The sequence below is a fragment of the Pseudorca crassidens genome, chromosome X (assembly GCF_039906515.1).
Source record: "Pseudorca crassidens isolate mPseCra1 chromosome X, mPseCra1.hap1, whole genome shotgun sequence".
Lineage (NCBI taxonomy): Eukaryota > Metazoa > Chordata > Mammalia > Artiodactyla > Delphinidae > Pseudorca > Pseudorca crassidens.
In genome coordinates, this window is record NC_090317.1 from 131116548 (window position 1) to 131144282 (window position 27735).

The window sequence follows — 27735 nt, forward strand, 5'->3', positions numbered from 1 at the left end:
ACTGAGAACAAGGCAAAGAGCATGGTCAAAGCATTCAACTAAAGGGACAGTTTTCGTGTGTGATACATGGATGGTAGATACACACTCATTGCTGGGAAATATCACCTTCTTTCTTCAATAACCTTTCCGAACTGAAACTAAACATTCTATTGGGATTTTAGCTCTTTTATAGGTCATTCTATTCACTTGTTGCTAATGTGTTATATCCTCTAAGATCGTCCCAGTGGTTTTCTTAATTAAAAGTCTTTTTTTTTTCTACAATGTTGTATTAGTTTCAGGTGTACAGCAAAGTGATTCAGTTACATATATGTTTTTCATATTCTTTTCCATTATAGGTTATTACAAGGCATTGAGTAGAGTTCCCTGTGCTATACAGTAGGACCTGTTGTTTATCTATTTTATATATAATAGTGTGTATATGTTAATCCCAAACTCCTAATTTATCTCCACCCCCCTTTCCCCTTTGGTAACTATAAGTTTGTTATGTATGTTTGTGAGTTTATTTCTGTTTTGTAAATAAATGCTTTTGTATCCGTTTTTTTACATTCCACATATAAGTGATATCATACGATATTTGTCTTTGTCTGACTTATTTCACTCAGTATGATCATCTCTAGGTCCATCCATGTTGCTTTAAGTGGCATTATTTCATTCTTTTATATGGGTGAGTAGTATTCCGTTGTATATCTATACCACATCTTCTTTATCCATTCTCCCAAGGCAATAGAAATAAAAACAAAAGTAAACAAATGGGACCTAATCAGACTTTTGCCCAGCAAAGGAAACCATCAACAAACAGTCTTCTTAATCACGTTCCACGTTTCCCAGAGAAAACCAGCGTTGGAAAGCTTGGGAATATTTCTGGACACAGAAAACGTTATGTGAGTTAGTAGACATCGCTGACGTTTGATAGAGATGAAAATGAATGTGTGGTTTCTTATTACATTCAGTTGTTGTGATCATGTTATGGATAAATGAGAACAAATCTGGTTAATTCTTGTCTGCCCACAGACGATGTCCAACAGTAAATACTAGGAAACCCCACTACCATCATGCTTGTTTTGCAACTGAGGATAGAACAGAGGAGCCTACTTTAAATTTGTTCACTTTAAGAGGAATTATCCAAATCATGTTTCACATTTGTCCCATAGAGGTGTATGTCATCTTCTTTTTCTTAAGCGCAATTTACAGTGCCCTGAATACCATATAGGTACTAAATATATATCTTACGTATGTTTCATAAATATATTGTGTTGGCAGAAAGTATGACTTTCAATCCTAATAGGTTTTAAAATATTCTTATTAAAAACAAATGGAAGCTCACAAATGGAAAAAAAGATTTTGTGTAAGTTTTTAAAGTATCTGTGGAAATCCACTCTAGTGTATCATCGTCCCTCAGCTTTCAGCACATTACTTGGGTCATTGTGGCATATCATAAATGTTGTTTGAATAAGCAACTCCATCATTTTCCCAGCATGAATAAACCTGCGATATATATTTTGCATCGCCTTTCTCTTTAGAGTTTAAGCACCTCATTAAAACTCAATAAACAGACTGTGAAGAAATATGTGTCACCTTCACGCACAGTTATTCACCAGCCACATTTGCAGTCAGAGAGCGCGTGAGGTTGATCATCTGCATAATCTTCAAGACAAAGTCTAAGTAGACCAGTAATCCATGTTCCCTACGGACCCATTTTATCTATCAACAGACGCCTCTCCTCACTTGCTATATGTAGGTGAAACAAATAAATGGCAGTGTTTCTCGTATCAAGGAAATCAGCCTAGTTGGTGACCGTTTTTAAACACACACTGTCCATCAGACACAGTGCAGTTGGTTCCCCAAGCTATGTTATGTGCTGGACACTTACTCTTCTCCATTCCACAGCTGAGAAGAATGAAGCTTTGAGATCTTTTATTTTTTTTTCAATATTTTTTATTGAAGAATAGTTGATTTACAGTGTGTTAATTTCTGCTGCACAGCAAAACGATTCAGTTATACACACATATACATTCTTTTTCATATTCTTTTCCATTATGGTTTATCACAGGATATTGAATATAGTTCCCTGTGCTGTACCGTAGGACCTTGTTGTTTATCCATCCTATATATACTAGTTTGCATCTGCTAACCCCAAACTCCCAATCCATCCCTCCCCCACCCCCTCCCCCTTGGCAACCACAAGTCTGTTTTCTGTGTCTGTGAGTCTGTTTCTGTTTTGTAAATATATTCATTTGTGTCATATTTTAGATTCCACAAATAAATGATATCATATGGTATTTGTCTTTCTCTGTCTGACTTGCTTCACTTAGTATGATCATCTCTAGGTCCGTCCATGATGTTTCAAATGGCATTATTTCCTTCTTCTTTATGGCTGAGTAGTAGTATCCCGTTGTATACATGTACCTCATCTTCTTTATCCATTCATCTGTCGATGGACACTTAGGTTGCTTCCATCTCTTGGCTATTGTAAATAGTGCTGCAGTGAACATTGGGGTGCATGTATCTTTTTGAATTATGGTTTTGTCTGGATATATGCCCAGGAGTGGGATTGCTGGATCATATGGTAGCTCTGTCTTTAGTTTTCTGAGGAACCTCCATACTGTTTTCCACAGTGGCTGCACCAACTTACATTCCCACCAACAGTGCAGGAGGGTTCCCTTTTCTCCACACTCTCTCCAGCATTTATTGTTTTAGACTTTTTGATGATGGCCATTCTGACTGGTGTGAGGTGATACCTCATTGTAGTTTTGATTTGTATTTCTCTAATGATTAGTGATGTTGAACACCTTTTCATGTGCTTCTTGGCCATCTGTATGTCTTCTTTGGAGAAATGTCTGTTTAGGTCTGCTGCCCATTTTTTGACTGGGTTGTTTGTTTTTTGTTGTTGTTGAGTTGTATGAGCTGTTTGTTTACCTTGGAAATTAAGCTCCTTGTCAGTCACATCATTTGCCAATATTTTCTCCCATTCTGTAAGTTATCAAACTTCCAAGTTTTTGCACGGTAAAGGAAACCATAAACAAAATGAAAAGGGCTCTGAAATCTTGCATAATATGCCCGAGGCTTTCCTGTAGACTCAAATCCAAGGCTGACTTGACTGATTCCAGTACAAGCAATAACCGGGCTACGGACCTGCGGGCAGATACCCTTCCTATAGAGTGGTCAGTTCTATCATAGAAGCTCACTTAAAGCAATTTACTGACTTGAGAGAATTGAGACCCTTAGGAAAATGTTGAAAAGGGACCCGCATTGGTGGAGGGAAAGAGATAAAATGGCAGTGCCTGTATCTGCAGGTGATTCCTGCCTAAGGGGTTGGACCAGGGAGGTGACAGAGCTGGTCTCCGGGTGGCACTGTACCCCATGGGCAAATAGTGGGGTTGGATGTGAAGCCACATCTACAGGAGGAAGACAGCTTTCAGGATCCCAGCAGTCCTGTAAAGAGCATCCTAGGAAGAGATGGAGAAGAGTGAATATACAAAGGCAAAGAGAGATAGAAAGGCCGGGCATATCCCAGGGGGGCAGTTACGTGTAATGTGGTAGATTTGTAGGCTAAAGGGCGTGTGTAGAGCATGTCCAGAGATGTAGAGATGGGACCACAGGGAATGGCCCTGGATATCCCACTAATGCATTTGACTTTAAAACAAGCTTGCTGTGTGTGTGTGTGTGTGTGTGTGTGTGTGTGTGATTGCTAAAAAAGCAGTTACAAGTTGGAAGAAAAAGCACACATATTTAAAATTAAGTGTGAAAATCACCTGTAGCCGCCTTCCTATAGAGAAATGCTACGAACTGCTTGATTTCCTTTCGGAGTTTGTATTTCACACACCCATTTGATGATGTTCATAAAAATCGGATCATAAGACCCAGTATTCAGCAACTCACGGTTTTCTGTGAAGAGAACTCGGATGTGGTTCTGTGTTTACACATTTAAATACTCTGTATCATTTTATACACACAAAGAGCCTCCCGTTATATGGATTCAGCCAACAGAATTCCTGCAACAGATCTCCTATTCATGGACGTTGAGATTCCTGTCATCCTTATTTTCAAAATTATAATCAATGAGAATTGATTGGATTCCTACATGACTATTTCTTTTTGTAGATCCTTGCATGACTTATTTCTGTACCTCCAGATAGAGATGTTTTATAGAAAAAGCATTTATGGAAATAGAACGGGTGGGTCAAAGGGGTTCAGATTTCCATTTTCATGAGTTTTGTCAATTTGTATGCGTTGGGGAGCGCCATGATTAGATTGATACTGTAGAAGTGCACTGGAAGCAGCAAGGTTGAGGCAATGAACTGGAGCTCTTACCTCGGACACTGCGGGTGCAGAATCCCAGGAGTGATGAGATATGTGAGCTATTCAAGAAATCAGACCAAAAGGATCTGGGAGCCGGTAGAGCTTGAGTCATCAACAAATCCGGAGAAATGATCAAGGATCAGGTTATTTTTTTATTATTATTATTTTGTTTTTTTGTGGTACACGGGCGTCTCACCCCTGTGGCCTCTCCCGTTGCGGAGCACAGGCTCCGGACGCGCAGACTCAGCGGCCACGGCTCACGGGCCCAGCCGCTCCGTGGCATGTGGGATCCTCCCGGACCGCGGCATGAACCCGTGTCCCTTGCATCGGCAGGCGGACTCCCGACCACTGCGCCACCAGGGAAGCCCCAAGGATGAGGTTTTGAACCAAAAAGAATCTAAAGTTGGTTCAAAGGGGGTTTGGTTCCAGACTGGCTGTTGCCAAATTTTCATCATCATGAAACACGTTTACCAATTATCTTCACCTTTTCATTGGCGTTGTGTAATAAACAGACTGTTTATCACTTTGTATTTTGTTTCCAGAATCTAACTGGTTTTAGTTCTATGAATCCATATAATTTCAACTAAAGTACTTTAAGACCTCTGTGCAGCCTCATTCTAAATCATTCTGTGGGGATAGAATGTACTTTATGAAAACAGCGCAGGGACTCCCACTAATAACATCATGGGCCCCAGGTTTGGAAACCTATGCTGTAGAAATCATGGGTCCTTCATAAGCATGTTCGATTTATTCTGCTGACATTGGAGATAGCTCTGTGTGATACTGAGCTGATGATGAGATACCATAGAAGCAGCATCAGTTATGACTCGTGTCATTTTTAAGTAGGATGAAAACTAAAAACAGACACAATTTCAATTAGCTTTGCCTATCACGCCTGCAGAGTTTGAAGGTATACCCCCCCTTCCCTCTCATCCTATCCTTTAGAATCTGTGCCCTTTTGTTAAGTCATAAATGGTTTTCCAATAAGAAAACTCCCCTTTCACCTTGTAATAAACGTACCCAGGGAGTAATTTCCTGTAAACATCCCAGAATATAGACGTGCATTTATTGGCCTGTTTTTCACATTTCTGCCTCTGCTGTAATTCTCATGACACAGATTTCTGTTTGGGCTCATTTGTGTGACCTAAAGTAAATCCTGTCTCTTCTCATTGAAACAATTTCATTTAAACATTTGCTTTTACTCCATTAACTTAAATATTGTGTGTACGAATAGACACACACACACACTCTCTCAAATACACACGCACACTCAAGTACACACACACATATATATGTGTGTATGTATATATATATGTGTGTATGTGTGTGTATATATATATATATATGTCTGCACACATATATATAAAAGTATGAGGGAGGGATTCTGACATAATAAAGGCTAGCGATTTGCTGTATTTTGCAAATGCTCCTGCTACTGCAAAGGAACCAAATAATCAAAATAGGTCATTATGCAAACGTATACATATATATGCACGCATACATAGAATTCTTTTAGAAATATAGCTGAGACCCTAGATTAATTCTGCGAATTACAGGTGAATACATACCCTGAAAACATAAAAGATATTTTTCTATATTCACTTAGTAATTATTGTCTGTGTAATGGTCATCAAAAAAATGCCTACTGTGCTTATGTAATGAATTATTTCCTAAGAGAGAAAGTCCTTTGTGGCGTTAAAGTCATGTTAAAACGAACCAAAATCCAGGCACATCTGACCCCTCTGGGTTTCTCACTGTTGACCTGAAGTGGACGGAAAACCACGTGGCCCGGAATCATTCCCCTAATCCCCTGCAATTCAGATGAACGAGAACCATTTAGATCATGTTTAGCTATGTTAAAACCCTGAAACTTTCTATTCTAGAGCAATATTAAGACCAAATACAGCGTACGTTATATTCATTTCATTCAACCTGCAGGTGGGAAATGGGATTTGGGGTTTTTAAGCATCTTTTCCATGAACCAAGTTTTAAAATAACCGCACAGCCACTCAGCACATCCCGTGTATTTGTGTGTGTATTTTGTTCCTTCCACTACTTTGAATGAAACTCGGCATCAATCTCGTCATTAATCTGTGTGAATTCAAATGGTCTCCTTTGTGCGTCTCTTTCGTTGTTCAGTTGTGTGTGGGGACTGGTAACGGCTTACTGCTTTACAAGCTTCAGTTCAGAGACAGTAAATCTCAAAAACCAATGTTTCGTCAGCTGAAATGCTGAGAGGATTTGGGGTCCAAGAATGTTTGTCCATGAAAGGAGCTGTTTGTTTAAAATCACTGGCGTCAGCCAGTCAAAGAAAGTTATCTGCTCATCTGGGAAACTGACTTCTGCGGATGCTCGATGTTTGGTAATGTGTGTGTTTGTTTCCCAGTTGATGCGCTGCTATCATGTTGTTGTTCATACAGTCCCACGCTAGGAAACCCACACACATCCTCTGTCTGGGTTATATCGAACACCGTGTTTTGACAGTCAGAAATGGAAAGGAATATGCTGTCATAGGGAACATAAAATGACTTGCATTCATTCTGTCCCTGCAGTGGGGACTCTGACCTGCTTGTCATTTCAATTTTTAAAAAGAACCAAAAAAAAAAAAAAAAAAAAAGCAATCCCTGGATGTTGCAATAAATGAAGATTCCACGGCAGACGCTATGGAAACACCAGCTTCCAAAAAACCCACGTTCCTTTGCTCAAGTTCAGAGACACATGGAGAGCTGTTTCCCTCAGGCCTTTTGAAAGGCGAGCAGAATTGCCAAGATCAAGGCTTTCCATGGGCTGCTCTTAGGAGAAGTCAGATTTGCCAGGGTACGGAAGATTAATGAGCCCGCCGTTGGAGAGGTTTTACAAGTCATGTATTCCTGGGGACGGAGGGGCTCTGATTTCATAAAGCCTCGCGACTTACCATCTGTTGCAAATCCTCCCCATAAACAGTAAGCGACTAGGTCATTCCGTGAGAGCAGAGAGTAGGAGGGAGGTGGGCAGAGGAGGGATGAGTTAAAAACAGAACAGTTCTGCCAGAAAATTCCTGGAGCCTTTAGAAATGAACCACCTCTTTCCTGAATGCGGGAAGAGAGGCTTGTCTTACGGTTCTTACACGGCACCCAGGCTGCCATTATAAGCCCGTTCCGTCCATGAAGTTGGGTGAAAGAGGCTTTTCTCCCAAGCAGGGCGTGATTCATTTTATGAGAAAGAATGTAAAACGTAAGAGGGATGAGTGTGGAGGCCGCATAACATTCACGGGCATGAAACACTAATTAGTAATTGCTCATTAAACAAGGAGGTCCTGGAAACATCTGAACACCGCCTCTCATCATAGCTAATCTCACATCCATCCCCAGGAACCTAGGAGGGGAGTGGGTTTGTGCGATGTGCCCTAAGTGTACAACCTGGCAGTTGTCATCTTGCATCTACCTGTAGGGCTAGGCCATTGTGAGTCCCGATTATTGTGATTTTAGCATAACAGCAGCAATCACCCTTCTGGCCGCTTTCTTTTGAACCAGACCATTTCTAATCCCCTCCTGGCTCCCATCCCCCGTTTCCCACAGGTGCTCAGGCAGGCTCTGGAAGGGAAGCCTCATTCTCCTCAGTAGGTGTAAGATCTCATCCTTTATGATTTTGCTTTAGGTTTTGAGAAGCTGGTACTCCGAGGGCCTCTTGAATTGCTGTCAGCTTTGCTCAGGGATGTGTTTGAAGGCATCGGTTCCCATTTCTGTTATTTTAGGGCTTGGATCAGTCTGTCTTCATAGAAACACCGCGGCTGCTTTCCATGGTGATTGAATAAGCATTCGTTGAAACGGGTGAACGTCATGACCCTTGGAATAAAGACATGGTGCAGAAAGGAAAAATATCATAATTGGGGATCTGGTGTAGGGGCACGTAGGAATGGGAAGTGGGGGGGGGGGGAAACAACTTTTTATGACTTTTTTTTTTCCCCAGAAGGCTTATTCAAGACAGATTTGGACATAAAGTTGGGTTAAAGTTTGTGCAAGTATTTAAGCTTGGAGGATGCTTTATAAAATATTCATAGTTTTGAATCTGAGTGGGAGAGTGTCTCTTCCACACAAATGCCTTCAAACATCAGAGGAAAACAGAATTTCCAGGTCAAGATCTTTTTGCAGTGTGAGAGGAACAGGGAATGAGATAGATTTCGAAAACCGATCACTTTGCCACAATTAAATGCCCGTATTGCCTTATTTGCAGCTTTTGAAAAAGGAAGAATTTAGAATCTGATGCCTTGAGTGAGATCTAATTGCTTAATTTACAGAATCCTCCTATTTTTTAAAATGAAATGTACCAGCCCATGCTATTTCGGGGACAGTTGGGGAGATTTGAATATGCACTGGCTTTTGGCTGAAATTAAAGAATTATAAGTTTCTGCATATAACTGTGATATCTTCCTTATATAGAAAAATAGAGATGCATCCTAAACGATTTAAGTGTGGCATGACATGATGGGTATAATTTACTTTGAAATTTAAGCATTAAAAGGAGTTAAATGAAAATATTATTGAGGAATTCAATGGGGAAAAGCAAACCTATACTGGTTTTATATACAGTGCACACAGTCTTATACACAGATGCCAACACACACACTGTTTTGCCCTGAAAAACTTCTTTTAGGAGTCTTTTTTGTTTTCCCAAGGAAAATCAACATAGACACAGGAGTGATAACTTAAATCTAGTAAAGTGTATAGGTTTCTGATATTGTCGTGTATTGTAAATATTTTAGATTCATTTCACCTTATATGTTAACCCCATACAAACCCCCAGATGAGACACTTCATTATAGTGTCAGAAGAAACAAAAACCATTGTAACTCTTATTTACATAATATACTCCTTTCTGCCATGGAAAAGGTGCTACACTGTTGCTTCTCATTTATAGGAAGGAAAAGTAAAGAATGAACAAGGTAAACCGTGGAACGTCTTTCCAGATAGCAGCGATGTTGACGTATATTTTGTAGGTGACAACCCCAAATATCTTGTGTTCTTTCGCAGGGTTTTTAAGTACCGGCGACCAGGCGGCCAAAGGCAACTACGGGCTCCTGGATCAGATCCAAGCATTACGTTGGATTGAGGAGAATGTCGGGGCCTTCGGTGGGGATCCCAAGAGAGTGACCATCTTCGGCTCCGGCGCGGGTGCTTCTTGTGTCAGCCTCTTGACCTTGTCTCACTATTCAGAAGGTAAGAAAAGCATCCCCACAGTGCGCAGGGAACCCTGGGACCCAGAAATGAACCCATATCGAATTCTTATTCAAGGCGCATACAGGGTGGCCATAGTCTCTATTGAAACCTCCACAGAAAATCCCCCCAATGACATGCGTGCTCATGCTCTTCTCTTAACTCAGCTTGCTTTCTGATTTTTTTTAATTGAGGTATGATTGACATACACCGTTAGATTAGTTTCAGGTGTACAACATAAGGATTCGCTATTGGTATACAGTGCAAAACAGTCACCACGGGAAGTCCAGTGAACACCTGTCACCATTGAGTTACAAATTTTTTTCCTTCTGATGAGAATTTTAAGATCTCCTCTCCTAGCCACTTTTAAGTACGCAATACAGTATCATTAACTATCCTAACGATATAGTTTTCTCACTTAGACTTCTGGCAAAGAGCGTTGCTTACAATAATTGGAGGCAAATGACTTCTGTAGAAATGCCTACACCCTGCTTTGGCCTGTCTGAGTTTATTTGGACAACTTTAAATTTTATTAACTACAATTTTCATCTTGGGAGAAGAAATAGGAAAGGGAATCAGTATGTGGACGGTGGTTACAGATTTTTAGATTTCGTGATCAACAAAGCTTGTAGCCATATGGTTATAAAGTCACGTCTTTGATGCAAACTAATTCAGGTTGATTCCCTCTGGTCCATTGGTGATGGAGGTTCCCAGCAATATCAGATGAGAGATTTTTAAAAGAAAAATCAACAGAAATTGGGGGCAGTGGGCCTGGAGGCACCTTAATAACTTCCTGGCTCTGCCTTCAAAAATGGAACAAAAATAAAAACAAAACAAGAAAATGCAGCCCTGGGGCACTTTGGCAAGTACAAGTGAATATTCATAATAACAGTCTAAATCGTCAAGGTCGTGTTATGTTCCCTTCTGTGTCATTGGTTGGTTTAAGGATTTACCACATCTATTTGAACCATTTTTATGAAAAGCACCTGAAACTTTAAAGGAATTAGTTTTCTTTAAAGAGTCTTATATTATCTTTCTTTAAAGTACCCTAAACATGTTAAAAAAAAAAAAAAAAAAGGAAGTATCATCGTGCCGTATGACAGCATCCCATCTTTTTCCTCTCTTCCTACACTATCGTGGACAAGTTGCTGACTCTTTCTGATTGCTTCATTAGCAACATATGATTGACGATGATTTTTAAGTCTTGTGAAGTGTGAATTTCTTGATTCTTTATTTCGTAATGGCTGAGGAGAGGTAGAATGAAAAGCTTATGTTTGTATTAACCCTTTATTAAAAAAGGAAAAAGCGAGTAAATTAGATCATTAGTGGTAACGATTCCTATAGCGTTTTAGAAAATACCTGTATTTTCCCATTTCTCAATGGATATAATCATGATTCTCCATTTACAATAGTCAGGACCAACTCTAGCAGTAATCAAACACATGTCAGCCAAAACTAATGGGGGAAGAGTGTTAATTCCTTAAATCAGTAGATCAGAAATGAATATGGTGATGCTTTGCATCATTTCTGCAAAGTAGCTCTCTAAAATCAACCCAGCAATAGAATCAAGAATTAATGAACACACCCAGACTGTTGGCCTTAGGAATTTCGCTTGTCGTGATATAACTTAATGAAGTCAACATACGCATGGGAAAAAGGTGTTTTCATGGAGTTTTCTACCACAGCATTCTCATAGCAAAGAATGAAAGGAAAAGCTACAAGACCAGAAAGACAAGAACATTGTTAATGACACGTGCATTTACTCGAAGGAACAATAATTTGTTTTAAGAATTGTGCTTAAGATATGCATTAACCTGGGAGGCATGATATGAAGAGCTCATTCAGCAAACCATCACCTTGGCCGGGTACCACATTCCCTTTTGAGCCCGTCATGGACAGGGATGCCATTCCAAGCAACTCTCAGATCCTGATGGAGCAGGGGGGAGTTCCTTAATTATGACATCAGTATACTATGCAGATATGGGACACAGTTATACACAACAGACCAAAGGGAGGGAAAATACCGAGAAGGAATGATACTAAAGATATTAAAGTATCTCCTATTTTATAGTATGAATTATAGGTGACTTTTTAATTTTTCAAGTTTTATCCCAGGTTGTATTACTTGCCTACCAAAACATACATACACACACACACGCGCATACACACACACACACACACACACACATACATGGCTACCTCAGTCACGGCCAACAGTTACGACACAGAGAGAAAATGTGTAACTTCCAGCAACATTTTTCTAATTCTGGTTGTCTTCATTTATGAATCTTTTAATAGATCCAATATGGACATCATTTCCTTAAGGTGCTTTAAAACATTCACCTTGAGAGCCAGACACACAAGTCAGTACTCGCACATTTCCAACGGAATGGTAAACATTGGGAAATTGGCCCCAAGGGAGCTAGATGATGTGTGTCGGGCAAAGCCAGATCGTTTTAAGCAGCTCATTCTTGCGTGTCATCGGCAGGCAATCCTCTAGTCTTTAGAATCCCATCCTCCTGATTGCAGTCATGTTTCCTTCATCCCCATCCCGATGTATGGCCTTAAACATCGACAGGGCACGGATTTCTGGACTCCCCGCTGAATGCTTTTATTCTCCCAGTGACTTACGAGGCGTCAGAGCTAGATCATGCTGGAGTTCAAGGAAGCGGCAGGAAGAGATAAGCAATAGAACACCATGATCTTATGGCCTTCCGTCTCATACTGGAGCAGTTAAAAATAGACTTTTGTTTACTTCTGGACATCCACATACTAGACTGATCAGATAGGAAATTTTAAGCTACACAGAATTTTGCTCATAAAACAGCCCAAGATTTTCCCAGTTTCTCACCAAGCAGGCACGTTTAAAATGTGGCAGAACGAATTGTACAAAAGTCTGGGCTTTGAGTGCATGCAACTTTGAAATTAATGATTTTTTTTGGAAAAAAAGATACATTTTAGCGGGGCATGCAAGGGAAGATTTCTTTAGGAATAGCTAATTTAATGAATTCATTTTAATTGCATGTTTTTAGCACCTTCGGTCTATGGAGCATGGAAATAAAAATGCATTCCAGAATTTATACTCTGAAACCGATTTCAGTGGCTCTTCCCCCTCTAATAAAGTGGTACCTGGTTTTGCCAGTAAGAGGAAACAGCCTTTGACCTCTTATGTCCACAAAGCATATTTTTAGAGGCTGGGGGGTTGTGATGACTCTGAGACTCTTCATTTACGCATTCTGGGGATGGAGCCACTAATATTACACAAAATTGGGGAAGGAGAAAGAGGTTGTATGTTTTTAGCACTGCAGCTAAAGTGTAAACTCAGTTTCGTTTTCTAAACTCTGTGTGTGTGTGTGTGTGTGTGTGTGTGCGTGCGTGTGTGTGTCTGAGAGCATCCTATAAGACCACTGTCCAGCAGGTGGGGGAGGGGGAAGACGAGATAGAAATGAGAGGAAGAGATGCCGAGTGCGCTGAATGCTGCAGTATCCAGAAATTCACATGCCCGAGAGACAATCAGAGCCTTCTTTGCCGAGTAAAAGCTGCTTTTCTGTCCTGCGGGTTTTCATTTGCATGTCCACAATTTTGCACCTGCAGGTCTCTTCCAGAAGGCCATCATCCAGAGCGGGACCGCCCTGTCCAGCTGGGCCGTGAACTACCAGCCTGCCAAGTACACTCGGATATTGGCAGATAAAGTCGGCTGCAACATGCTGGATACCACGGATATGGTGGAATGCCTTCGGAATAAGAACTACAAAGAGCTCATTCAGCAGACCATCACCCCGGCCACGTACCACATCTCCTTCGGGCCCGTCATTGACGGGGATGTCATCCCCGACGACCCTCAGATCCTGATGGAGCAGGGGGAATTCCTTAACTATGACATCATGCTCGGGGTCAACCAGGGGGAGGGGCTGAAGTTCGTGGACGGCGTCGTGGATAACGAGGATGGTGTGACGCCCAACGATTTTGACTTCTTGGTGTCCAACTTCGTGGACAACCTTTACGGCTACCCGGAGGGGAAGGACACCTTGCGGGAGACCATCAAGTTCATGTACACGGACTGGGCAGATAAGGAGAACCCCGAGACGCGGCGGAAAACCTTGGTGGCTCTGTTCACCGACCACCAGTGGGTGGCCCCCGCCGTGGCCACCGCGGACCTGCATGCACAGTACGGCTCACCCACCTACTTCTACGCCTTCTACCACCACTGCCAAAGCGAGATGAAGCCCAGCTGGGCGGACTCAGCCCACGGCGACGAAGTCCCCTATGTCTTTGGGATCCCCATGATTGGCCCTACCGAGCTCTTCAGCTGCAACTTCTCCAAGAATGATGTCATGCTCAGCGCGGTGGTCATGACGTACTGGACGAACTTCGCCAAAACCGGGTATGTTCTTCTCCCCATCCGGGTATTGTTTGTCTGGTTCCTCCGTGTAAGTGTGGTTTCCACGACCGGCTAGACTGCGGTGTGCAGGCATCCGCACACAGTAACAGAAGTAGTCATTTTTCCCCCCAGCGTCTAGGGAGACCTCCTTTTTTCTCTACCCCTGAATTGTTTTCTATCAAGTCAGATTTTCGCTGAGGCGCTAGATGCATATTGAAAATTCTACACTTGCTACTGGGGTCAGATTTAGATATATTTGCCTATTCTATGGGCAACTGATCTGGAGTTTCAAATCTAGGTAGGACCTTGTCTTGTCTGGTAGATAATAGGGTTCTCAAAATACATGTGCCACATGGAATGCATAGCAAGGAATGAAATAAATCTAATAATAAATATATAGAAATACTGTATGTGTATATAGTATATATATTCTATATGTAAATGCACAGGTAATAACTCCTAATCTCATAACTGTAGAGAAATCCCGTGTGTGTGTGTAAGATATATATGTGCATGTGTATCTATGTACATGCATAGGATTTCTCCATTGTTGTGAGATTGATTTTCTATATATACATAGGCACACAAAATATATTTATTTTGTTTATATATAAATATTGACACGTGTTTATTTCATTAATATAAATTTCATACATGTGTGTATATTTAGCTGTATATCTATCTATAGACACATATAGAAATCTCATTGGCTAAATAAAGTAGGAAGTACACAAGCGTTACATATATAACAGGGTCCACCTGTATTCCACTGAGCAGATTCTCTGCAGACAACGGAAGAAAAGACTCCCCAGCATCTTAAGGAGCTACACATATCAGAGCATCTTTTCATTTGCTCTTGTCGAATAACCTAATTGCGGAAATTAATGAGGTAGCATTCTGTTCTGCCTGCCTGCGCTTCTGTCATTAACCTTGAGCTTCTCGTACCGAATTTACAGTGAAGGTCCTCCCGGCTCTGGAGGATGGAGAATCTTCCTGTGGGCCGCTGGGGGGTGGAATTAGGCCCCCCCATACTGCAGCAGCCCTGCAGTGCCTGAGCCTCTTGTAGCTCTCATGAGAGGAAGTGGGGATGCCGGGGATGTGTAGGGGGTCAGCAGGTATCATTCTTTACAATGATTCCAGATACTCTGGTGGGAAGTGGTTTCATGGTTTTGCAGTCTTAGGAAAAGTGTGGCACATTTCTTGAGTGGAAAACATGTTGTACCAATACCCACTTTGGACTGTCCCATCTTACAAGTTTGACCTAAGAAAAACAGTGGGAAACGGAGACGGTACAACCGTGCCGGGGAGAGATGCTTGTCTGTCCCCAAAAGGTTCTTTTTTCGACAAGGAGGTGATTGAGGTTAAGTCAGCAAGTGTTTTTAAGTAACCCCTGTTTATTAGATTCCTAGGGCTGCTGCAACAAAGTACCAAAAATGATGTAGCTTAAAACAACAGAAGTGTATTTCTCAGTTCTGGAGGCTAGAAGTCCACCATGCAGGTGTCCGCAGGGCTGAGTTCTCTCTGACACCCATAGGGGAATGTTTCCATGCTGCTTCATAGCTCCTGGTGCTTTGCTGGCAATGTTTGGTGTTGCCTGACTTGTAGCTGCATCTCTCCAAGCTCTGTATCTGTCATACCGTGGCACTCTCCCAGCACGTCTGTCTTTATATGGCCATCTTCTTCTTTTTTATCTTTATTGAAGTATAGTTCATTTACAATCTTGTGTTAATTTCTGCTCTACAGTGAAGTGATTCAGTTATAGACACATATACATTCTTTTTCATATTCTTTTCCATAATGGTTTATCACAGGATGTTGAGTATAGTTCCCTGTGCTGTACAGTAGGTCCTTATTGTTTATCCATCCTATGTATAGTAGTTTGCATCTGCTAATCCCAAACTCCCAATCCATCCCTCCCCCACTCCCCTCCCCCTTGGCAACTACAAGTCTGTTCTCTCTGTCTGTGACTCTGTTTCTGTTTTGCAGGTAAGTTCATTTGTGTCATATTTTAGATTCCACACATAAGTGATATCATATGGTATTTGTCTTTCTCTTTCTGACTTATTCTACCTAGTATGATAATCTCTAGTTGCATCCATGTTGCTGCAAATGGCATTATTTTGTTCTTTTTTATTTTGACCATCTTCTTATAAGGGCACCAATCATATTGGTTTAAGAGTCCATCCTGCTCCAGTATGACCTCATCTTTTTTTTTTTTAATTTTTATTTTTTGGCCGGGCCGTGCAGCTTGCGGGATCTTAGTTCCCCAACCAGGGATCGAACCAGTGCCCCCTGCAGTGGAAGCACAGAGTCCTAACCACTGGACCACCAGGGAATTCCACTACAACCTCATCTTAACTTGACTGACTACATCTGCAATGACCCTATTTCCAATAAGATCGCACTGTGAGGTCCTGGGTGTTAGGACTTCAGTGTATCTTAATTTGAGAGGGAAACAGTTCAATGCATAACCCCTTTTAAAGGCAGGACCAATGCCCAATTGTGTCATAGAACTCAGATAGGTAATGCCTGCCCTTGCAAAGTGTTGCCTTCTTTTGAAGCAAAAACACTCACAGGAGCGTTTCCCACACCATGGCCATGCCTATCGACTACATCACCATCCAAACCCATCATTAATTCCATAACATCTAAACACAGATCATGACTTACTTTTGTTAAAGCCATCTACTTCCTTTTTCTCTCACGTGTTTTGGGAATCAATTTTATATGATTTTCTTAAATGGAAAGCTAGGATCATTCATCATCAATTTAACTGAACCATTAAAGAAAACTACAAAATGCAAATAAAGCCATTAAATTCTCATTAGCTGTGCTTGCCTGCCAAAGGCTCTGAGATGGATTTTCTCTTGTTGTTAAAAAAAAAAAAAACAAAGAAAAATTAAAGGAAATTAATGTCATGAGATGGTAGAGAAATGCTAGCACCAAACCTATAGGTCACCAGGACCTGTCAACGACTAAGTGAGGATTGAAAATGTTGAGTGTTCTTTGAAATGGTTTTTAAGATGTTGAGTGCTTTTTAATTCCATAACTCTATATTCCTAAAATCACTTCGCTTACTGCCTGTGGTTCACGCCCCTCATTTGGGGAACACAGTGGTGGAGATGTCAGATAGCCTGGGCTTAATCCCTGGCCCAGGATACTCCTGTGGCCACTAGTGGTGTGTGTTTAGGATACTTTTGGATTTCATAAAGATGCTGAAGTAGCGGATGGGGAAGGAATAAGGACTTGGCTTGGAGGAGTAGCCGTCATCCGACCAGAGTCCAGGTAGAGATCTCACTGTGGGAACAGGATATCGCTAATGGATGGCCTCGGATGTCAGTCTGAAGAATCTGGATTTTATCCAAGCAGGAGCTATTTTTATTTCTGTGGTCCATGTGGAGCATAGCTGAAATCGTACTTGGGGATATTAATGCAATGAGTTTTCACAACACATTAGAAAGGTCGTTGGAATGACTCAGATCTTCTTTTTTTAATTAATTTTAATTAATTAATTTAATTAATTAATTTAATTAATTTTTAATTAATTTTAATTAATTAATTTAATTAATTTTAATTAATTTTTTTTAATTTATTTTTGGCCATGTTAGGTCTTTGTTGCTCCACGCGGGCTTTCTCTAGTTGCGGCGAGCAGGGGCTACTCTTCGTTGCAGTGCACGGGCTTCTCATTGCGGTGGCTTCTCTTGTTGCAGAGCACGGGCTCTAGGCGCACGGGCTTTGGTAATTGTGGCACGTGGGCTCAGTAGTTGTGGCTCGCGGGTTCTAGTGCGCGGGCTCAGTAGTTGTGGCTCACGGGTTTAGTTGCTCCGTGGCATGTGGGATCTTCCCGGACCAGGGCTCAAACCCGTGTCCCCTGCATTGGCAGGCGGATTCTTAAAGACTGCGCCGCCAGGGAAACCCTCAAATCATCTTTTAAGGAAGTTACTCAGAACCTCCCCTAACCTGCAATGCAGTGTGCCATTTCAAATGTAAGTCAGGAGGATCACATCTCAGTAGCTTGCGGTTTAACAGAAAATGGGGGATTGAGCAAAGTCTAGTGATTTAGGTGTTCGCCAATAGATGATATGGCTCATGAGGTGGTTGCTAGTTATTCATTGATTGATTTTAAACAGGGTAGTGGCATGATCAGCCCTGTGTGGTGGAGGATTTCTTTGTCCCTAGGGGGCTGCCAAAGTGGTCCAGCTGAGGAGAATGAGGCAGTATGGTGCCAGTAATGGAACAGCATGGGAGTAAACCATCTCTCATGTCATTAAGGGTCTCATACCTTATTTGATGCCAGCAAGGGAAGAGCATAGGATAAACCATCCCTGATGTCACAGTGTGAGGTGAGATGCTTGACTCTGTTCTCCAGAACCCATACTCAGGCAGTGACCCACAGAATATGATGGAATACACTTGAGCGCCATCCACTGCTCCCTGTAAGCACTACAGAGACAGGAGTTTGGTTATAAGAATATCCTGTCGTACGTCTAATCACAACACATGGCTGAGAAGAAAGGATTATGTTGTGTCAGAACATGCTTTGCCGTGATCGCTGGGTGGAACTTCACCTCTGCTGCCCCTCCCTGATGATCCTGACTATTCATACGTTTGCTGAGATGAGGTGAACACTGGGGCTTCTTTTTCTATGACCAAAGCTAACAGTTCTGACCTTACATGTAGGCTTAAGTGTAGATATATCTGGTATGCAAATTTTTTGTTGTTGTTAAGCAGAGAAAACATAATGTGGGGATGGTGTGTGTGGTAGGCATGGAAGGAAGGAAGGAAGGATAGAAGGATGGAAGGACGTTGCTAGGAGACTGTTTCAATAATCCAGGTGAGAAGACTAACCCAAAACAGCGCTGGGAAAGGACAGGGAAGCCAGGACATGAAGTATTAGGCTAGAAATAAGGCTACTTGGAGAGTTTTGATAAATGAGAAGTTATGTCTGGGAAAAATTAAAACTAATCCCGAGGTTTATGAATGATTACACAGATTTAAACTCTTTGTCACATCCAACCTCTTTGGGAATAGGTGGGAAGGCGTTGGTCCTGGCCACTCAGTAGAAATCAGGTGCCCATTGATCAAGGACCAATGCAATTTGGGTTCTGTGTGAGGAGAGGTGGATAAAATGGGTTGAATTAGGGTCTCTACAGAAGATATGGCTGTGAACAGTACCTTCACCATTATGTATGGAAGTCCTCGGAGGCTCTTAGAATTCAGAGATGGGAAGGCTGTTGGCCGATAAGCCAATATATATTATGTAAGAAGAGCAACATATATATTCCAATATGTCGAAGTCGAGTTGTATAGGTCGAGTGGGTGGGATGACATATTTTTCATTGGTTTTCAGATTCCATCTCTACTTTTGATTTTGCTCATATCTCGTGATTGATTTATACTTCAACTTTTGCTCAGTCTTTGTAAAAAATCAGGAAACAGACAGGAAAGATGGGTTAGATAGAGTTGCAGTCAAAGCCTGGTTTTGAAAGTGACGTTTATTGCCCCAAAGTATTTTAAGCTCAGTGAAGGAACATCTCTACCGGTTGTATAGGACGGACTGAACACATACTTCTTGGTGCAGGGGGTAGTTTTCTTCTTAGAGGTCTAGGGACAAATGGTCAACCACGGCATTGTTTTAGGGGTAAGGAAAACCTTATACCATCCAAAGGAGCATATCAGAGGGTTCACTGGTATTTTTAAAGGAATCGTGTTGCCCATCTCTCACAAATAAGATGAACCACAAGACCTTGGAGATGCATTTAGCCTCCACTTCTAAGGTGATATCGCAAACGAAATATGACAGGTGAAAATGTATGTTTAGGTGACGAGGAGTATGGATAGGTGTTGAGGTTTTTACTAGAGAAAGAAGGTGTGTCTGTTTCATTCTCTCCTTAATCATTATCATCTTGAGCTTTACTCATGGGAATTAGAAGACGCCATGTGCTGAAGCAAAGTCTAAACAACAAGGCAGTGGTATCCCACATAGAGATCTTACTGTCTTTGGGGTGTTTGACAAGGGGAAATGATGAGCCTTCATAAGCGCCGTGAGTTTATCTTGGTTTCAGGCTTCTGACTGTGCATCTCCCAGAACTTTGATAGATTGTATCAGCCTAAAGCATACTTACCGGATTTTCAAAATCCTCTATTCTCTGAGAACAAAATAAATGTGTTTCCTTACCTTTCAAATGTACACCGAATTCCATAAAAAAAAATCGACAAATATCCTACATGAAAAGACACTCTCTTTCCTAGATGCCCTCTCTTCAGTAAAAGGTCAGTACAACTAAAAGACCCAATTCCGTGAAATCAGATCAATGCAAACATAGTAGGAATCCTCGCTCCCTTTCGTTGCTTTTAGAACGATAAAAATCGATGACAAATTTCTCCATGACAGATTCCAGTTAAATAGGAATTTTCCAACAATGTATTTCAGAAGACTCAAATAAAAAAACATGAGGTGCTATATTAAATCCAACAGTTTTTGAAAACATGTAAGAATATAAAAATGAATTAAAAGCAGATTATTTTAAAGTATATACATGTTTATAAATGAACACATAAATAAGAAAGCTCATAGTATTAAGACCTACAATTTTTTATATTTTATCATCTCACTAATAAGAGCACAGCAGTTAGTGTGTACTCAGTTATGTGGTAAAATTTCTTTGTCCTGCATACCACATATGTAATCATATCTACGATCATATATATACCTATGCATCTATATATATATATATGTCTGTGTGTGTATATAGTATGCAGCATGTACTGTTGTATACAGTATACTTTTATACAGTATATACTGTACCCAGTGTATAATATAACGTATGCACTGTGGTATACAGTATACTTTGATACAGCATATACTATATACAGTATATAGTGTACCATATATGCTATGATATACATAGTACACTTTTATACAATGTATACTATATACAGTATACAGTGTACCATATATACTGTGGTATACAGTGGTATATACTATACACAGTGTATAGTATACTTTGATAGAGCATATACTATATACAGTATATACTGTACCATGTATGCTATGATGTACACAGTATACTTTTAAACAGTATATACTATATATAATTAACAGTGTACCATATACACAGTATATTGTCATGCAGCATACACTATATTAGTGTACCATGTATACTGGTATACAGTATACTTTGATACAGCATATACTACATACAGTATATAGTGTACCATATATGCTATGAAATACATAGTATACTTTTATACAATGTATACTATATACAGTATACAGTGTACCATATATACTGTGGTATACAGTGGTATATACTATACACAGTGTGTAGTATACTTTGATATAGCATATACTATATACAGTATATACTGTACCATGTATGCTATGATGTACACAGACAGTATATACTATATATAATTAACAGTGTACCATATATACAGTATATTGTTATGCAGCATACACTGTATCTAGTATATTAGTGTACCATGTATACTGGTATACAGTATACGTTTATGTAGCATATACTAAGTAGAATGTATAGTATTAGGTATATTCTGTGGCTGTATACAGTATGTTATTTATAGTCCTCTCTTACTAGCAATTTGTAGGTATTCTAATTTATGCATTGCAGAGAGGGATACTATTTATTGAGCTCTTACTACATGCCAGGAATATTGTAGTTATTATTTAACCTTTCTCACTTCCTTTCCATCCCAGTATTCTTATCCACTTTATAGATGAGGAAGATGAGGCTAAGAGAGGCTTAAGGATTTGCTCAAGATTTCACAGCTTGTAAAGAGGGAGAGATGCAGAACTTGATGTATGGAAATGATTTTGACAGCCTCAGGCTGAGGGCTAAAGTCCTTCCTTTGGCAGATGCATCTGTTGGTCAAGTGCTTCGTTCGCATCCTGCACGCTACTTGGGAATATCTGTAGCCTTTAGGTCTTCCAGTGGGACCTTCTGGTTCCCCAGCCTTCTGATTCATGAGCAAACAGGCAGTGGCTGAAGGCAGCTTCATAAAAGTGTTACCTGGAAGATAGAAGTTAGAGCACCTGGAGCAATAGATCTAAGCAAACTGGGTCTGCACATCATGTCTGAATGTTCAGTGTCAACTAGGTGGCATTATATCATGCATGATCTCAAATTTTCCAAACCAGTACACATTAAGATGAAAACTGTTTTACAGCTCACTTTACCAAGCCTAAAAAAAATGGAAGAAATGAGAATATGATATCTTTGCGGGGCGGGGGGAGGTTGTTTGTTATCTTAAAAGAGTTAGTTGCAAAGATGTCTCAAGTACCATGTTTTGTGGAGAATCTTTCCATTTTGGTGATTCTCCTTCTGCCTGTGTCCACTTATGTAAATCATAGGAGACTTCTTAGGTTCATAGTTGCCATGCGCACTTGAAATCTATAAAAAACCCCTCAATTTCTTGCATCGTGTGGTACTTTTCCTAAAATCCTTAACTCTGCATATCTAAAAGCACCGTCTGACCAAACTTCTTAAATCAACGGAATGTTGTGTGATCTTTACGTGACTCAGTCTTCAGAAGGTTTCCAAGTACATACATATTTCTCCTTCTGAGAGAGAGCGAACAATTGATGCATAATTCTATTTATTAACATCTTGTAATTACAAAAGCCAGTTTTTATTTGATTTTTAACATACATTTTAGTTGTAACCACAGTATCTATTCATTTACCTAAGAAGCAATTCTTGAGGAAGAAAGAGAATGGCACAAATTTTGGACCATAGCCTCTAACTCAGGATTTCTCAGCCTCAATACTACTGACACCTGGGACCAGGTACTCCTCTGCTGTGGAGGGGCTGTCCTGTGCCCTGGAGCATATTTAACAGTCACCCTGGCATCTACCCATTCATGGCACCACCCTTCACTTATAACAACCGAAAAACATCTCCAGATGTTACCAGATGCCCTCTTGGGGGCAAATCACCCTGGTTGAGATTTCTGACTCAAAAGTAGTTAAACAACTTGAAATGCAAGACACATTTTTGGTTTCCTTCTTTATCATGGAAGATAATTGGATGCATTTAAAAAATGTAGGAGTGTTATGAAAATGCTATCATACTGCCATCAGGAATTATTTTTAAAATAAAGGTAAGGGGATTTTAAAGAAAAGGCAAAATGGTAGCGCGTCGGGATTAAAACACCATGTATTTGTTGCTACTTGAGTACTTTGTGCATATCAATAAACACATGAGATTATCTGATTGTAATTTCATTGTATTTGATTAAAATTTACTTGGGAAATGTGGAAGAGTGTGACCTTTCTCTTTTTTTCTCCCTTCTGTCCCCAGTGATCCTAATCAGCCCGTTCCTCAGGACACCAAGTTCATTCACACAAAACCCAATCGCTTTGAGGAAGTGGCCTGGTCCAAGTATAACCCCAAAGACCAGCTCTATCTGCATATTGGCTTGAAACCCAGAGTGAGGGACCATTACCGAGCCACAAAAGTGGCTTTCTGGTTGGAACTCGTGCCTCACTTGCACAACCTGAATGAGATATTCCAGTATGTGTCCACAACCACAAAGGTTCCTCCTCCGGACATGACCTCCTTTCCCTACGGAACTCGGCGATCTCCTGCCAAGATATGGCCCACGACCAAACGCCCGGCGATCACTCCCGCCAACAACCCCAAACACTCCAAGGACCCTCATAAAACGGGGCCTGAGGACACCACCGTCCTCATCGAAACCAAACGGGATTATTCCACTGAGTTGAGCGTCACCATTGCCGTGGGGGCATCCTTACTCTTCCTTAACATCTTGGCGTTTGCAGCGCTGTACTATAAGAAGGACAAGAGGCGCCATGAGACACACAGGCGCCCCAGTCCCCAGAGAAATACCACAAATGACATCGCTCACATCCAGAACGAAGAGATCATGTCCCTGCAGATGAAACAGCTGGAGCATGATCACGAGTGTGAGTCCCTGCAGGCTCACGACACGCTGAGGCTCACCTGCCCTCCAGACTACACCCTCACGCTGCGCAGGTCCCCCGATGACATCCCACTTATGACACCAAATACCATCACTATGATTCCCAACACACTGACGGGGATGCAGCCTTTGCACACGTTCAATACCTTCAGTGGAGGACAAAACAGTACAAATTTACCCCACGGGCATTCAACCACTAGAGTATAGCTTTGCCGTCTTCTTCCCCTCCCTTTGCGCCTCCCCTCAGCCACATTGAAGAGAGAAAGAAAGAAGCAACATCTCCAAACAGGGAATGTTTGGCTTAAGACAAAACAAAACAAAACAAAAAGCAAAAGGGCAGCCACTGTGTCCTTGCAGACCCTTTCCATTGGCATTTCCCAGTACAATGAGATCAACTTCTGACCCTACGAAATGTGAAACGTATACATTGCTGTTACAATACTGCTTTAAGATCTCCACCATCCGGCAAACTTTAGTGCAACTAGGACATCGAAGTTTCAAGGACCTGGATGTTTCCAGTGTGACCACAGAAGCTGAAACTTCTGAAACTCGGCCGAGGACACTTTTTTTTTTTTTAATTACAATTGAAATAAATAAATAAAAGTTCTTTTTGTGCCATACGACAGATGGCTCTACTTAAGTGAAGAAAGAATCTATGGGCTTTTACCCAGCATATGGAGGTGTAATCCAGAGAGAAGGAAAAGTAGAATTTTATTATTAAAATAAAAGAACTGACTATGCAGTTACATACGTAGAGTTCTGTGCAAAGAGATGTTTTGCCAGCCTGAACTCTATTTAAGAAACTTTGTAAAAATAAAAATAAAAAAATGTATATAGCCGTGCGTTTAAACAAACACACACCGAGAGAAAAACAGAAACAAAAACAACAACAAAAAAAGCTTTTATTGGTGTTTTCAGTTTGAAAGAGCTTTTAGCAAGATTGTGCTTTCCATTGTGGTCTGTATGTATATAAATCGATATATACATTAGTCATATCACCTCTGTCTCCTCCAGGACAAAGGAGGATTTTCTTCTTAATTCCTTGTGGCCAACAGACATGGGGTTTTCTAACGTGTTTCATTTGTAGGAGGATGTGATTGTCACACAGCGGACCTAGACCGTCTGTTCGACTAGGCTCTCTCTCCCCTTCTTGGGCTGGAAAGTGCATGCGACAGCATTCTTAGGAGACCGTTATTTTTAGGAAAACTTTTATTTTTGTGTGTTAAGGCTTCATGAAGTTGCAACCCCAGGATGGATCCCCAGCGTGGAGCCTATTTAAAGCTTGTTGAATTAGAAACACGCACGCACATGCAGAGTGACCGCGGGGGAGAAACAGAATACAAGTCTCGTTCTGTAGTTCTGGTTCTTTGAATGTGTTGAGGAAGAGTTGCTTCCCATCCCAGGGTCCTGCCAAAAAGGAAAAGAAAGCTTGTCTTTGGTAGGGCCAAGCTCTGCTGAGTCAATACAGCTCTGTACTCCCGAGCAGCTGCAGAAGGGTTTGGCTGATGAAATACCTGCTCAGCTTAGCTAATCAGATTGAAAGAGGGCATGTGTCTTTCCTTTCTGTTTAAGCAGTAAGTCCCTTATTTATCAGTAAGCAGGGATTTTTATTTTTTATATCATTTATGGGATAAAACATATGCTTGTCTGAAACTATTACCATTTGTGGATTTGTGTATCAGTCACTGATCCAGGAGTATTACAGAGAGAAAACAAACAAAAGGATAGAACATTCAAAGTGCTTTGCATGGGTTTTCCGGGAAGTTAGGATGGCTTCACTGTCAAGATAACACACAGAAATATTCAGTCATTTTAAATTGGCGAGACAGGGATGAGAAGTTTGTCCCTCTGACACTTTGTCATTTTCTCATCGTCCTTTTAATTTTCCTTAAGGAATCTTTTGCAAGTGTCCTAAAGTGGAAGGAAAAAGAATAGTAACCATGGTGACTTTATGTTTTGTCTTTCAAAAGTTATTGCGACACCAGGAAATAGTAGCCAAAGATATTTGAAGATGTCTCTGGGCATGGTTCTCATGGAAACCCAGCACTATATGTCTTTGCCAAGGTGGACATTCTCCACAAAGATAGTCCAAATTCCTTGTCTCTTTGTATAATCTTTGCTTATTGAACCCCTGAACTAAAACTGTAGCAATGTCTATCAAAGTGTTTGAAAATGGCCCCGCTAGAAAAAGAGAGTTCTTTTAAGAATGCATACAGATCGTCCAATAAATTCTGTTGTTCATCTTGGTTTAAATTTAAGAGTGATTCTCTGTGTATACATATGTGAAATATAACCCCAACTTTGCAAAGAGTGAAACATCACTCGTGCAGCTAGAGGTGTCATGGGTACGATTTTTGTTCATCATTTTTGAAAGCTATTGTCAGGCCATTTCTGCAAGCTGTGTATTACCCCAGCTAAGCTACGACGAATAGGCTCTCCAGGAAACTACAAAGGACGTGATGCTTGGCACCAATGTGGGTCCGGTATGTTTGTAATGTGAATTCCAGTATTTGTTTAGTATTTCCAATTGTCTTCTGCTAGCAATATGCACAGTAATGTATCAGGCTTGTGACATTTGGATAAGGAAAAAAAAAAAAAAGAGTTCTTGTTAAGTGAATAACTTTAGCTTTTACAAAGGATTATGATCAAAAGCAATTTAATACACCTTAAATGATATTTCTACATGGAAAGAAGTTATAGAATCTTCATAGAGTTCTATGAGAATAAAATATACTTGCTATCTATAAAAAAGAGGAAAAAAAAGAAAAAAAAGACATAAGTTAGAAAAAAACTTTCCTAGGCTTTTATTCTTGACCTTCACTGGCACGCAGGGTTTAATGGTTTCTTGGATTATTATTTTGCGATTTTGTTTTTGATTTTGCCTTAAGTAATGATAGAAGATATATATGGCTGGACACATATGTATAAACTTTTCAGCAGCATTTTTAATAATAAAATATCACAGTATTTTCTAATGCTTTGTGCAAATAATTACGCGTCCATTCTTTTTTTGTAGGTGGCCTATCCTATTTATTTATTTTTCCTTCTTTGGATGTCTTTTTCACTTTAAAAACTAAGCGATACATCTGACGTAGATGATAAACGGCACACTCAGTTGGTAATAGATCAGTTTCTTGTGGTTCGTCCTCATGAACAGGTTTTGTGTCCCCGCTAGGGATTTTCTTCTGGCCTGACATTGGAGAAAGGCACTCTGGTTGGTGAAACTCATAACGAGAGGATGTTTCCTGAAATGGAAGCCACTGCTGCTTCTTATGTTGCTGGGTTTTGAGTTGTGTTTGTTGTCATGCCTTAAATCTTTCTAGTAGCCTTATTTGAGTAAATCTCTGACAGCAAGAAATTCATTTGAATACAACTGGAGAGGCAGAAAATTACTACCATACCGATGCGACCTAACTTGTCCAGTCCTCACATGCACCTGGTCATTCCTTATCTTAACAGTCACGATAGCCCTAAGGGGCAGGCACCTGTATTACTTCTATTTTAGAACTGAAGATGTTGAGGATCAGAAACATTAAGCTACAAGGCAGCAGCAGAACTCAGATTCAAAGGAAGATCGTGTGTTCAGAGCCCAAACTCTTCGCCAATGAAGGATGCAGCAAAAATTTCTAACTCAAGTTCATGAATGTCATGATAATATTAGCTAATTATCAGGTAAAGGAAAACAGCAAAGACTGTGACTGCTGTATTCGAACTCTGAATTTTTTTTTTACATGTTGGGCTCGGGTCGTTTGCTGAATGTGACGTACACAGGATATATACATACACACATATATACACATATACATACACATTTATATATTACATACAAATAAATATTTTAATATATTGTGTATTTACAATTGAATTTTAATAAATATAAATTATAAAGTATAATTATAT

General features: G+C 40.5%; 1 protein-coding gene across 5 annotated transcripts in view; it reads left to right on the forward strand.

The window, feature by feature from the left end:
• LOC137216342 (neuroligin-4, X-linked) overlaps positions 1-26810 on the forward strand; it is a 345320-nt gene extending 318510 nt beyond the window's left edge. For all 5 annotated transcript variants that reach the window (XM_067722290.1, XM_067722289.1, XM_067722294.1 and 2 more), the window contains 3 exons: positions 9309-9494; positions 13086-13875; positions 23193-26810. In XM_067722290.1, the coding sequence (XP_067578391.1) occupies positions 9309-9494; positions 13086-13875; positions 23193-24042 (1826 nt within the window). In that variant the 3' untranslated portion in view covers positions 24043-26810. The remainder of the gene's footprint in view (positions 1-9308; positions 9495-13085; positions 13876-23192) is intronic.
• The last annotated feature ends 925 nt before the right edge of the window (positions 26811-27735 follow it).